Raw genomic sequence first — 14598 nt, forward strand, 5'->3', positions numbered from 1 at the left:
GTTCTGCTTAGGTGTGATTTCACCGAAAGTGATTTCACCTTGAACTGATGCAAAATATTTTTAAGAAGGTTTTGTTTTCTGTTTCATTGGTGCTTTCATTACACAGAAGCGTGGAGTTTTTAAGTAAAAGGAGGTTGCTCAAGCATCTGAGGTCTCTCCAGCTGATACAGATTGGTGTCAGTGTGGATGAAAAACATGAACCCAAATATACAATGACTGATATACTATCATACAAATCTTGTTAAACAGAGATGTAGAATGGAAGATAAGCTACCTAAGTACAGAGTGTGTCTGTAACAGAGCAGGCTCATGGCCATGAATTTAAGGTGATTCGTTCTTAATAATAAAGGGGTCCAGGAAGGCTTGACGTATTTTAAGATGGAAATCTCAAAGACAGAGGAGCAGACCTTCCCCATTTGCCAAAAGGCAAGCCATCAGGGAAGAAAATTGGCCTGGTGTAACAGGGAGCTTTTGCAGGAATTCGGAGAAAAAAGAGGGTTTATGGCTTTTGGAAGAAGGGGCAGACAACTCAGGAAGAATACAATGATGTTCGATCATGTAGAAGGAAAATTAGAAAGGTGAAATTTCAACTAGAACTCAATCTGGCCACTGCTGTAAAAGATAATAAAAAGTGTTTTTATAAATACACTACGAACAGAAGGAAGGCCAAGGAAAATCTCCATTCTTTATTGGAGCTGGGAGGGAACATCACCAGGGATGAGGAAAACGTTGAGATACTTAATGCCTTCTTTGCCTCAGTCTTTAACAGTAAAGACAACCAGCCCCCTAAGCTGGTAAACAGGGACAAAAAGCAGAATAGACCCACTGTGATACAGAACAAAGTAGTTAGTGACTAGCTGTGCCACTTAGACGCTCACAAGTCTATGGGACAGAGTAGGATTCATCCAAATGAGGGAGCTGTCAAAAGAGCTCGCTAAGCTGCTCTCCATCATTTGTCATCAGTCCTGGCTCACCAGGGTGTCTCGGTTTTGAAAGACAGGTGTCTGCTAAGGAAGGCAGAAGCCCCCCTTGAAGTGGCAGATATAACCCCTTTTCCCTCCAAGTTATTATATTTTGAAATCAAGGGCCTTTAGGCAAAGATGTGGGAAATAGGAATAACAGTTCTTTAGTTCTTTACTATATATATATATATATATATATATATATATATATATATGTATATGTATATAACCAGTCAAACAAAACAACAACAACTCTGGCAGTAACAGCACACACAAACCCAGTCCCAGCCTTCTCGGCTGTCAGGCCCTTTCCCCTCGGGTGCAGTTCCGCTCGCAGCCGGCAGGGGCGCTGGCGGCTCCCGGTGAGCAGGGCAGGTGCGATGGTTCCCCCGCGGCTGCAGGGGGCGCTCCGGAGCGAGCGAGCTCGGGGAGCACCCGTGCCCTGGGATCCCGGGAAGGGAAGGAACAAAGGCTTCACAAACCCCTGAGCGGCCGATCCCGGACTCTCAGGAACAGCAGGCTGGAACGGCAGGCTGGAACGGCAGGCTGGAACGGCAGGCTGGAACGGCAGGCTAGAGCGGCAGGGACAAACGCAAATCCCGGGTGGCAGGCGAGATGTATCCAGATGGGAGAACCCCACGGATGCCCAGGCAGGCAGGGCGAGCAGGGCTACAGCGTAGCGAAAACTCGAAGCAGCAGCAGCGGGGCAGGGCAGCCACAGCTCGGCCTCCAGCAGGGCAGGGAAAGCGGCTTTTGGGGTCCTGGCGTTGTTTCCAGCAGGAAGAGAAGAACGGCCAAAAAGAAAGAAGCAGCAGCTCCTTTCTCTGCAGCTTCTCTCTCAGGACGCTCAGAGCGAACTGCCCCCACACCCAGGTGTAGACAAAAGGAGTAGCCAGGCCCGCCCCACTCCCTTTTTTTGTCTTTCTTAAGTACAGCTATTTGTCCCCTAGCAACATGCATATGGGAGAAAATTCCTTTAACAGAAAAAAACCCTAAGACTAAACTAACACCCCAACACAGGGAGATAATGGGCAAATGGAAGTTGACCAGCGTGACGCCCATCCCCAAGAAGGGCTATAGGGAAGTTCCACCGAACTACAGGCCTTTCAGCCTTACCTTGGTGCCCAGCTATCAGTTATAAACTGATCCTCTTGAGTGTGGTCACATGGCACGTATAGGACAACCAAGAGACCAGGCCCAGGCAACAGGGGTTTGGAAAAGGTAAGTCCTGCTTGAACAGCCTTATTTTATGACCGGCCAACCTGCCTAATGGGTGATGGAAAAGCTGTGAATGTTGTCTACCTGGACTTCAACAAAGCCTTTAATACTCTCTCCCATGGCATTTCCCTGTAAAAGCTGACAGCCCACATCTTGGTGCACTCTTCCCTGGGTTGAAAACCTGACTGGATGTCCATACTCAGAAAGTGGTAGTGAATGATGTTGTGTCCAGTTCACGTCCAGTCACTAGTGGTGTTCCCAAGGCTCAGTGTTAGGCCCAGCCCTGTGTAATATCTTTATTGATGACCTGGGTGAGGTAATTGAGTGTTCAGTGGGTAAATTTGTGGACGATGCCAAGTTGGGTGCATGTGGATCAGCTGAGGGGCAGGCAGGCAGGCATCTGGACGAGATGGATTGATGGGTTGAGGCCAGCTGTTTGAGGTTCAACCAGGCCAAGTGCCAGGTTCTACACTTTGGTTGAAACAACCCCATGCAGTGCTACAGACTGGGGACAGAGTGACTGGAAAGTGGCCCAGGGAAAAGGATCTGGGGGTGCTGGTTGACAGCCAGCTAAACGTGAGCCATCAGTGTGGCCAGGTGGCCAAGAAGGCCAATGGCATCCTGGCTTGTGTCAAGAACAGTGGCCAGCAAGACCAGGGAAGTGATTGTCCCCCTGTACTTGGGCCTGGTGAGGCTGCACCTGGAGTTCTATTTCCAGTTCTGGGCCCCTCACTTCAAGAAAGACATTGAGGTGCCAGAGCAAGTCCAGAAAAGGGCAGTGGAGCTGATAAAGGATCTAGAGAGTAAGTCCTATGAGGAGCTGATGAGGGTGGGGGTATTTAGCCTGGAGAAAAGGAGGCTCCGGGGAGACCTTATTGCTCTCTACTATTATCTGAAAGGAGGTCGTAGTAAGGTGGGGGTTGGCTTCTTCTCCGAGGCAACTGGCGACAGGATGAGAAGACGTAGACTCAAACTGCACCAGGGGAGGTTCAGATTGGACATCAGAAAGAATTTCTTAACAGAAGTGGTTGTTAAATGTTGGAACGTACTGCCCAGGGAGGTGGTGGAGTCACTTCCCCAGAGGTGTTCAAGAAACAACTTGACATGGCACTTAATGCCATGATCTAGTTGGCACGGTGGTGATCAGTCAAAGGTTGAACTCACTGGTCTTGAAAGTCTATTCCAGTTTAAATGGTTCTGTGAAAGAGCATAGACATTAGTTTTAGTCATGGTTCTGTGTTTTATATTTGTGACCAAAACAGGGTTGATGATGCATGTTTTAGCTACTGCTGAACTGTGCTTGCCCAGCACCAAAGTCTTCTTAGTTTCTCACATTGCCCCCTCATTCAAGGAGGCTGGTGGGGGACAAGAGGCTCGAAAGTGACACAGCTGGAACAACAGATTCCAACTGATCAGGGATAACCCATGACATGTAACAGTGTGCTCCTAACTAGAACTGGGGGGTTTTTGTTGAAGTAATTGTTGATTGGAGAGTGGCTGGGCATTAGGTCTCCATGTAGGACATATTGAGTAATTGCCTATGGTTCACTTGATTGTGTTTTATTTCTTTTTTTCCCCCTATATTTATTGAACTGGTTTTATGTCAAATGACAAGTTTTGCTGACATTTGCTCTTTCAATTCTCCCACCAATTGCAATGGGAAGGAGGGAGCAAGTGACTGGGTGGGAGTTAGCTTCCTGCCAGAGTCACTATCTCAGCTTTTTAAAAATATACTAATTCTCAGGAGTTTAGTAACTAATAGCTTTGGAAGGCTTCTTTCTGGCAACAGATGTCTGAAGCATGATTCCTCCAGACTCAGTTTCACTGTGAAGTTGACCACAGGATCTCTGGTGGTATAAGCTGCTTTTGCATATGTAGTACACACATTCTGGTATAAAGGAAGTACCCAAACATGGAGCTGTTGCAGAGCTGCTGGTCCCACGGTTGCTGTGCTGGTCCATTTGTCTTTGAAAAGCATCACATAACTGACAGGGCAATGGAGGTAGGGAAAAAAAAGTGACGAAAAGTAGAAAACCAACTTCACTCCTTCAGATCCTTTAACACATATCATTTCAGGTATTACATGTAACAACTGCAGATACATTTGTCAGAGGAATTTGTTGTATCTACTGATGTCAGATACATAGGACACATCAAATACATGATCTCCAGGTCAAGAACCCCTGAAAACCTTAGTAATCAACTTGCCAGCTACAAGAAGAAATAGATGAAAATGTTAAACCAAATAAATTACATCAGTTGGTTTCTTTATGCTCAGTTATGTTGCGGTGTCAAGTCGTTGAATTCACAAGGCAGACCTCTACCGAGGGCAAGCAGTAATGTGGAACAAAACATTCTTGCTTTTCATCAAAATGTTTCTGCCTCTCACTGGCTTAAATGTAGTTAGCTAGCTTGTGCAGGGTTGCTGAGAAACTGCAGTCTGAAGTTTTACTCCTGGCTTTGTTCACAGATGTCATATGATGATTTGCTTACAGAACAAAGAAGAGTGTGTAGAACTTAAATATTTGTTCTGAAAGTTATTATTAAGCTGTGACTATTCTAGTAGAGGTGTTTCTTAGTCTCAGATTTGCAGTTCAAGTTCTTGGTATCTCTTCAGTAGAATGAGAATAGAAGTGACTTCTTACATACAAAAAGTATTACTTTTTAAAGACTGTAGATGTTATAGTAGAAGGTGATGAAATGCATGCAGGTGCGAAGGCAAATTTGCCCAGTTTAGTTAACCACTTTTTTCAAAAGAGAGATGACAAACTGCTTCATCTGTATCCCTCTCAACCAAAGCTCTTCTTACTGTGTAGATAACGTAGTGCAGCCAGTAGGCAGTAACCGTTCTCAAGTACAAGAGTGTTCACTGTAGGTGGTACGTTTGGAATTTTCAGCACCAACCTTCTAACAATCTTTATTCATTGTGTCCAAGCCTGTGTTTTCCAAGGATAGTAGTGTCTTGGGTAAATATGGATGGACTTTCCTGGAAATAGTAAATACATGGCATAGCCAAAATAATAATTATGTCATATTCCAGTTCTTACTCTAAAGTTTCCAAAGAATATTGAAAATTGTAATAGATCGTCGACTTTGGATAACCATATATTCAGAGACACTGATAACAGTTCATTAGGGAAACAATAAATAAACCAGAAGATTAAAGTGATACTAACGATTCATAAAGCATACTGAGAGTTTCTGGTCTGTATAAAGAAAGATTGGGAGTGACACTAACTTGGTTTGCAATCTGAGGCCTTGTTCCCAAATTAGGATTAATTTTAGACTCAAAGAACATTAACAAAACCTTAAACTACACTCATTACCCATATTTTTAATGTGAAGAATTAATGTAAGGAATCATTTTCCAAATCTCATCCTGAGTATACTTATATCAGGTAGAAATATTTTATTTTTGAGATGAACAAGGGTAAACTAAAGTGAAGTAAAATATTGTTAGACTAGTATAAAAAACTGTCTGCAAAGATTTTTGTTCATTTAAATACACTTAGTTTTATATCTTTTCATTTAAATGAGAGTTTTTGTCCAGCCTTACAAGAAAACCATAAAGGGGCAGCCATATACCCACCTTTATTCTTTCTTCTCTCCAGAGAAACTAGGTATTTCTATTTTGTGGAAATACTGTGGATTTCAGAGATATCTGAAATCCTGAATGACCCAATGTAGGTTACTTTATTGCTGTCATTTTCCGGCAGTATCAATATGTGAGAGAGGGACAGTGTCCCAGACGAGACGAAAACGTATCGGGAAAGCGCTTTATTCTGTTTGTTATTTTTAGCAGGTGCCTTGGGAAGTTTCAAGGATACCTTTATTGGGCAAGAGTAGTGTTACTCTGCTGTTATTCAAAGTTAAACTAGTAAGGTTATTAGGATACTGCAAAATCTTAAGTTCTAGGATTGTGTTCTAGTCACTGAGCCTGTTGCAGATTGGAACAGAGAATTTAATTTTTGTATTGAACCAGTAATCCGAAGTGTAAAGAATTAGCTAAATTAACTATTTTTAAAAAGTAATTTCTTTTTTTTCTTGTATAAAAACACATTCCTGATTTTGTCCTTTTTCCCTCATTAAGCTGCATAATGTAGTTGTTTCCGTTACCTTTTTGCTAGCTAAGGTTTGAACTTGGGCTTTTGTTTGTCCTTTTTTCTGTATGTCATGAGCAAAGTGATAAAGCTATCTAATCTCAGAGATTAGGAATGAGAAAAGTGTAGACAGGTATTTGGTTCTTCCCAAGTGTTTGTGCTACAGAATCTCAGAATTAGCTAGGTTGGAAAAGACCGTTGAGATTATCAAGTCCAACCTATGATCCATCATCACGTTATCAATTAGACCATGGCACTGAGTGCCACATCCAGTCTTTTCTTAAAAACACCTCTGGGGATGGCAACTCCACCACCTCCCTAGCCAGACCATTCCAATGCCCCATCACTCTTTCTGTGACGAAATTCTTCCTAATGTCCAGCCTAAACCTGCCCTGGGTGCAGTTTAAGGCTGTGTCCTCTTGTCCTGTCACTGTTGCCTGGGAGAAGAGACCAACCCTCACCTGGCTACACCCTTCTTTTAGGCAGTTGTGGAGAGTGATGAGGTCTCCCCTGAGCCTCCTTTTCTCCTCTGTTCTTTTAGGCTGTACAAAAAGAGACTGCCAGAATTGCGTGTAACCTCCTTGTTCTAGGACTTTCCATCCTTTCTACAACCTCTCAAGCAACCTCCATTTGTTTATAAAAAGAACTTTTTGCTTACCTGGCAGGGGAGTCTTGAAGTCTAAGCAGCCTCATGCTTCAGTTTCGAAAGTAGAGAAAATAGTCCTTTTCATTAGGTATGTCTAGGTAGTCATATACTCTTCCCAGGTAATACTAGCCTTGATGCTGCTGTTGAACAGGTTTAATTCTAGAGAACAGGAACTAATCTGTACAGGTTTTACTTGCAATTTGCTTTAAATGACTAAGAGCAAGAATTGGATTGTCCACCTTAAAAAGGTTACTGTAGGAAAGGCAGTATGAGAAAAAAAGCTCAGCTGAGAGTTTTGCTGTTTCCTGGTGATTGAACTGTTTTATTTCTTCTCACCTCCAGAAAAGAGGCTGAATAAAATCTTTCCCTTTAATTAAAGCATATTAAGACATCAGTAAAGAGTTCTTTTTATTTTTAATACATAAAACTATATACTTGGCTAAATACATTATTTGCTGTCTTTGTTTGGTATTTTTTATTCTATGTCATATTTTATTGGCTCCATCAGACCATCTATTCAATGTTTGTTTTGAAAATAAAGAAAGAAGGCATATTTGTTTTTTATGTTCAGTTAATTTGCCCACTCACAAAAACAAAACTGTAAAATGCTAATTATATTGTAGAGGCATATTCCTTTCATAGCCGTATATCAGAACTTCACACTTGTGACAAATTAACTGCTAATAGCTAACAAATGCTAAGAGAGTGGCAAGGCAGCATTGCTGTTACACATGCTGTTATGTTTAAAATTTGCGTGTCTGACGTGTGAAGTGTTCCATGTGTTTGTTTTAATGCTGTCATCTTTGATTTTGTGAGAAATAGATGAGATATTGCAAGTTATTCTAAAAGCAGCTGCCCATAATGATGGAAAAAGTCATTAGCCTTGGGGACATTGAGTGAAGACCTTCTAGTCCTGCTCTGTAACCACATTACAACACTGTGATGCTGAGAAACAGTTATCCTGCCTGTGATGACACTCAGGTCTTTGGCATTTTTCTTGATATCTCACACTGAAGATTTGTGTAACTTGTTTTTCATATTTACTCTGTCATCTTTCTCCACTGTTAATATCCAAATATCTCTCCTTTGGGAAGTAGATTTATTAATTCTATTTTTCAGCTGTAACAGATTATGTGTTAAAGGCAAGAGATTGATATTTTGCTTGTCTATGCTTTTAACTTCTGACACTTCCTTTTAATGTCTGTATTCAGATGTTCCTAGAACAGCATCCCAACCTAGTGTCAATTTGGAAAGTGCTTTCCACCCTCCAGATTATTAGAGAACATTCATATATGAGCAGCTCTAAAATAATATTTCTTCAGCACTATATTCAGACATTACTCTGGGATGCAATAAAGTGCATTTCTGATGACTGCTGTTAAAATATGTTTTTTCTCCAGCTGTTATTGCATTGTAGCCCTTTAGATACCACATTTCCTGTTGAGGATTACGTTCCAGTTTAAGAGACGACTTTGGAAACGTTTGAAAGTTTAACTAAAGAAGAGTTTTGCAAAAAATAAATGCCAACTCAATTGCTTTCCTACAGGTAGCAATACCTACCCAAATTTCCATTATTTCTCTCCCCATAGGATTGAAAATTGTTATAACATCTAAAGTTCCTTTATTCCTATAATTTTCAATCTCTGCCAACCACATAGCTTAGTTCATGTTACAGGTTCCATCCCTGGGATTCTGCCCTAATTTATAACAGTGACTAAGTTGGATTTTTATTTCTTAGTACTAATGCATTGTCTTTATGCATAGGAAGTTTCCCCCTCTGAGAAAAAGTGGTATGAGCAGACCTGATGTTGCACACATTTCTTGGCCCTGGGGTAACCAACATGTTTGATGATACAGTGGAAATCTAATCTTTTTGACAAGCCCTGTTGGATGTAGCTACCAAAGTAGCAGGTATCCATATACTCCATTTGGAGCCAAGGAAAAATTTGAGCTGTTTGTTCCATTCTTCTTCAGCCTCCCTCTTCCGGGTGTGGCTTCTGTCTGTTCACTTTCTCTGCTGAAAGACCTTCCTCCCATCATTTCTTCCCAAACTTGGTAACCATGAGGGATTTCTTGGCAATGCAGTCTCCGTCTTGGAAGCTACAGCTTGGCCACATGCCTTTCACCAGGCAGGCAGTGATTTAATGAATTACATGCACTAAGCTGATGTGTGCAGGTATTTCTACATTTCTAGAGACAGTCATATGTGCTTTGATGTTTGCATGATAACACTTCAAAACTTGCATATGACACCTAACAAAATCATAATGAAAAGAAGGGATGTTTGGATATCATGTATTGTAAATAATTTTTAAGACAGGTCTTTTCATTTAAACATTAGGACATTCTTAAAAGACATTACTTGGAACACAGAGCTAGAGACTACTTAAAAATACTTGAAAATTAGAAGGATCTTTTCAAAACTTGTTTTCGTCTGTGATTTCTGAATTATTTACTTCAGGCTTTTCAAAATAATTCTGTAAATGGATAAGACATTCATTTACCAATTAAAGTCAAACAGGCTTTTTTCAAATGAAGAATTTAGCTTTAAAATTAGTCTTCATATGAAAAATAAACTTCAAATTTAGTCTTGAAAAATTCTCTGGTCAAGTTTGGCAACCAAATAATGAATTGTGACAGATCAATAGGAAATTAGTTAAGATAATATAATTGTGAAATCTTAATCTGGATTCCAAGCTTCCAACTTGTCACTTTGATTTTATGAATAAAGATTACACTTTTCTTATAGATTATATTTATCTTATTTGTCAAATAAACTGAATTATATTCTCTGACATTTTAGCAGTTTAGCATTGATCACTTGTAGTGCTTATTTTTTTGTTCCTTCTTTTTTTGCCTAGTCCTAGTTGTTGGTCTTGTTTTACATTAATCCATTCCAAACAAGTCACCTTAGTGTCTCCCGTCTAAGTGTCTTAAAAGGCTAAGAGGGAAAAGTTATACTAATAATAATGAAATAAGGGATTACTCTACCCAAAACAAGCTGTACCAAGTGAAAGCAATGGTGATTCTTTTCTGTAGTGTGAGCCTCAACTTTAATTAAAAAGCACCTGTGTTCCCCAGATGTGTGTGTAAGCAAGTCTGTCAGCCACCACCAGGAGAAGAGTGCCTGTGTACACAGCTGATCTCAGCTAGCCTTCTCTGAACTGCTTGCTATGTAGTTTTCTATTTCTTGCTTTGACTACTTAAACTTCTTTCTTTGTGGCTACCCAAGCCTTATCTTAAACTTCTTTCTTTGTGGCTACCCAAGCCTTATATTATCTTTCTATCTTTGTCTCATCACCTCCCCATCTCTTTTGCTGTCTGGTCTGAAACTCTGTATCTCCTCTTTGTAACACCTTTGTAAAGTTCCCTGCTGCTCCATCTTGCTTGTGTCACATTTCTGCAATGAAGCTGCTTAACTGCACATGGGTGAGGGCATGACTTACTAGCAGAAAACACCCTGTGAAACCCATGTTAAAGGCAAAAATCACAAAACATAGAGGCAGCTTCCCTACCATGGGGACAATATGGATGGCCACCATCACCTTGTAGAGAGCACGGACCAGGGCTAGGCAAAGCATCCCACAGTGGCTTTGCACAGTGGGGAAGAGGGTGAGCAACCACTGGACATTTTGTGTTTTCCTTCAGCAACTTCTTGAAACTTAACACTTCCCGCTCAGCTCTGCTTCCAGGCACAGAGTATATCTCTGATGTGAAGGATGCTTCTGACATTTTTACTCCTCCCAGAAAGGCAGCAGGTTTGCAGGGTTGGCCCAAGGCAGGACCAAGATGTGCCTTAGCTTTGAGCATACCTGGCATATAGCTAGCCTTAGCCTCACCTCTAAACAGCAGTGTGGGCATTGGTGTAATCTCATCTTCCTCATGGCGTATTGTGTGTGCTGGAGGTTGGATGGAGATACACATACTAGCAATAGGAGCAGTTGTGAGAGAATTCTGGACAACCATTTTGTTTAAATATAGGATTTTGTTCAAAATTGAGAACCGATATCTAAGACTCCTTTCTGTTGCTGTGAATTACGTGTCATTGCTGTATGTCTTTATTACGAACTGTGAGTGTTTCCAACAGACATGAAGAGTTTAAAGTGATTGTGATAATGTTAAAACATGTTCAGAGGAATGTTGTAACGTGGGTATAAATTACTGAGAGGGGTTAAGTAGTGCAAGACATTGTGGATAGTTGTTCATTTAGCACCTGAGGATAAGCAAAGTCGAAGCCTTTAATCCCAATGGTTTGTGCTTACTTGGAAAAATGTTTGTCTGACTGCAGGCATGGAACCCGTTGTGCTGGAGAAGTGGCAGCCACGGCAAACAACTCACACTGCACAGTAGGAATCGCCTTTAATGCCAAGATTGGAGGTATGTGAAACAATCTCCCACAGAAAAAAAAAAATGTAACCAAAGAGCCATTTGTGCTAAATGGTGCATTCAGACCTTTCTCAACAAGAGAAGGAGAATTTGTATGAACAAGCCTCACTGTGTTAGCTAGTAAAGCTCAGTTTCAGAGTGGTCGTTCAATATCAATGCTGAAGGAGTTTGTGGTGGCCCTTCTGCAGTGAAACACTCTGAAACACTGCCTCTCAGTACACATCAAAAAATAGAAAGTGAAACTTTTGATGAAAACATGACCCCAGGATTAGGGCACTGGGGTTTTCTCACAGATTCAGAGCTCTTAAGTGATGAGCTTTGACAAACCGTAAGTGAAAGTACACATCAGTAATATTGCTGTGCATATCGATCCCAAACAAAACACTCTGAAAACATAATGCATTTTTTTGTTGTATGTCTGTGGTTGGTGAGAATCTTCTTTTGATCCCTATGGGTGATGAGATTTTTGCCTGAAAATAAATATTTGATCACATATTTATGTTCATTCAGCCAAGAGGTTTCAAGTGGTTTCTGTGAATTCTTAGTCATTGGCTGTTCAATTAATGTCTTGAGCTTAGTTTGTGACAATGATTATCAAGATGTCCACTGCATGTCTCCTGGGTCGTAGCCTGCCTGTGACAGACTGTAATACTTCTAGTGAAGTTTTATTCTGAGCTTTTGATGAAGTCATGGGATTGGTATATTGGCTTTCCATTGACAGACTTGTAGCTCAAACGCATTAATTGTTGCCTTTCGAAATAGACCCTAAAATGGAGCCCATCTGTGAAAACACAAACATGTTTACCTATTCCTACACCAGAGGACAGTTCAAAACTATGAGCAGAGTAGGGACCATGTTTCCAGTATTAAAAATACCACATCTGTTCTCTGATGGGTCAGTAAAAGTTTGATCCAAATCAAATGTGAGCACAGATGAATTTCAAATTAGCCAAAGCACACAACATCATCTTCATGTCAACTTTCTGTTTTCCTTCTGGGTAAACAAAATTAGGGTAGACAATACCAGATCCAGGCTAAGGTTACAGTGATGCAGAAAAAAAATTTCCCCTCAGGTGAAGAGCCTTCCTGCACCAAGCTACCCTGTCAGAGTGGTTTAGAAAATCAGAACTGGTCAAGTGAGGGAATTTGTGACAGATGAACAAGTTGTCTCATGTGAATATGGCATTTAACTGTGTACCAGCAGCTATGATAGCAGATCTGTTGAGTTGTCAAACCAGAGTCAGAAGAGAGTTACTGCACTGATGGAAATAAGAGATGGCTTTTGGAGAAGTTTCATGTTTGAGTGGAATAGTGACACAGGCTGCAACAGCTTTGACATGGCTTTGAAAAGTTCTCCAGAATTAACAGTGGCTTTTTAATAGCTTATTAATTATTAAGCATTAGGAATGTGTAATAATAGTAAATACCTTCCAGGCATATTAGCTGACTCACCACCTTTTCTAAACAGAGTGTAAAAACTGATTCAGATGGACACAGTATGCAGGTAATAGAAACAGTAAAGACTAGATATGTGTGCCTTTTTATTATTTATTCTTAAAAGAAAGAAATCAGTAACAGTGTGTAAACCTTATTTGAGGTGCCACTTTTTAAAAGAATCAGCATTTGAAAATAAGACTTCAGGAAGCTCAACAAATAATCTGCAGAAAATCAGCCAAGAGGAAGTTCCAGGGAAGGTAGATTAAGCATCCTCTTCCACTGGGTGAATATGTTTAAGAGCTTTGCTGCTGCTGACCTCTACTTGGCATGCCTTGGTCCTTTCCCTCAGAACAGCCATAAGCTACACATGTGAATATACAGTGGTTGTGTTCCCTCTCTACAGGCCAGATAGAGTGTAAAAATTTTGAATCAAATCATGCTGAATTAGTATTCAGCTCACTTGTTTCCCAGGGATTTAAAGGCCCTCCTGGGGTATTCTTGGAGAAGAAACTGGAGTTGAGGTAAAGCAATTACGTTCTCCTTATGTAGGGCAGCACCTGCTGACAGTGATGTTGAATTCGCTCCACCAAGATAAGTGTCTTAAGTATCAAACCAAAAAGCATTTCTGGATGCATAAGGGATACTAAGGATATAAAGCAAAAGGGAAAAAAATCCGTCCCATCAATATACCATCAAATCCTGACAGCTGAACAAATCCACTTAATGATCTTTCTGATGGGAAGTTGTTAACAAGATACCCATTAATAATGCTGATTTTCTTCTAAATATGTTTGTGCTCCTTGTCTCATTTCCAAACATTTAAGAACCTCTGGTGATCAAGTTTCTTAGAAAGTCTGAGCCTTCTCTTAAAATGGTGTAAGTGGAGATGTAATCTGTAGAAAAGAAAATTTTAGTAAAATTGCAATCCCTTCAGTTTTTTACAGGTTGTGACAAGTTTCTTATAAAAAATTATGCAAGGTTCTGCTTAGCTAAGCTACAGTCCCTTTCACTAAAAGGCAAACCAGTGCACCAAAGGGATAGATTCTTTTTTTTTTAGATTTACACTTTGCAATAATCACACAAAACAAATTCCCATGTACAGAGTTTGAGAGATTTTTTATAGGAAGAGTTGGTTAGCTTGCTGTTATTGTTGCAAACTGATTGTGGAAGTTGTAAAACAGCTGTGGGGATTTGGGTGCTTAGTTACTTGGCTGGGCTCAAGTCCTGATGGGAAAACAGTTACACTGAATTATGGCACAACAGATGTATATTGTCTTCAGCTGATGAGGATTAGTTTAGCTGTTTCTTTAAGGTTAAGTCAGATGTTGATTAAAAACAAGCATTTTAAAAGAAAACATCCTTTCAGCTCAGTTTTGCATGTTTCCTGCGTTTCATTGAAAATTTGTTCTGAGTAAAAAGCTACTTACATTTTGCAATTACTGGAAATGTTAGGAAAAGTTTATAGGGCTCTAAAGTCTTAGAAGGAACAGTCTGCAAACACAGTCTGATAATTGCCTTTTGGACAGCTTTTGTTGTCCTATCACCACATGCCAAATGCAGTTTGGAGGATGTGTGATCAGCAAACTTAACCATTGCAGACATTTGGTGGGGGGAAGGGAAGGGAAGGGAAGGGAAGGGAAGGGAAGGGAAGGGAAGGGAAGGGAAGGGAAGGGAAGGGAAGGGAAGGGAAGGGAAGGGAAGGGAAGGGAAGGGAAGGGAAGGGAAGGGAAGGGAAGGGAAGGGAAGGGAAGGGAAGGGAAGGGAAGGGAAGGGAAGGGAAGGGAAGGGAAGGGAAGGGAAGGGAAGGGAAGGGAAGGGAAGGGAAGGGAGGAGGAGCATTATTTTCGTT

At 40.8% G+C, this 14598-nt stretch overlaps 1 protein-coding gene across 1 annotated transcript in view; it reads left to right on the forward strand.

Annotated features, from left to right (window-relative positions):
- The window catches only part of PCSK5 (proprotein convertase subtilisin/kexin type 5), a gene marked incomplete at both ends in the record, with an annotated part of 173808 nt that overhangs the window by 79082 nt on the left and 80128 nt on the right, over positions 1 to 14598 (forward strand). The window contains one exon of the mRNA XM_082302244.1: positions 11215 to 11303. Coding sequence (XP_082158370.1) covers positions 11215 to 11303 — 89 coding nt within the window. The remainder of the gene's footprint in view (positions 1 to 11214; positions 11304 to 14598) is intronic.

Source organism: Coloeus monedula (assembly GCF_965178545.1).
Source record: "Coloeus monedula genome assembly, chromosome: Z".
NCBI lineage: Eukaryota > Metazoa > Chordata > Aves > Passeriformes > Corvidae > Coloeus > Coloeus monedula.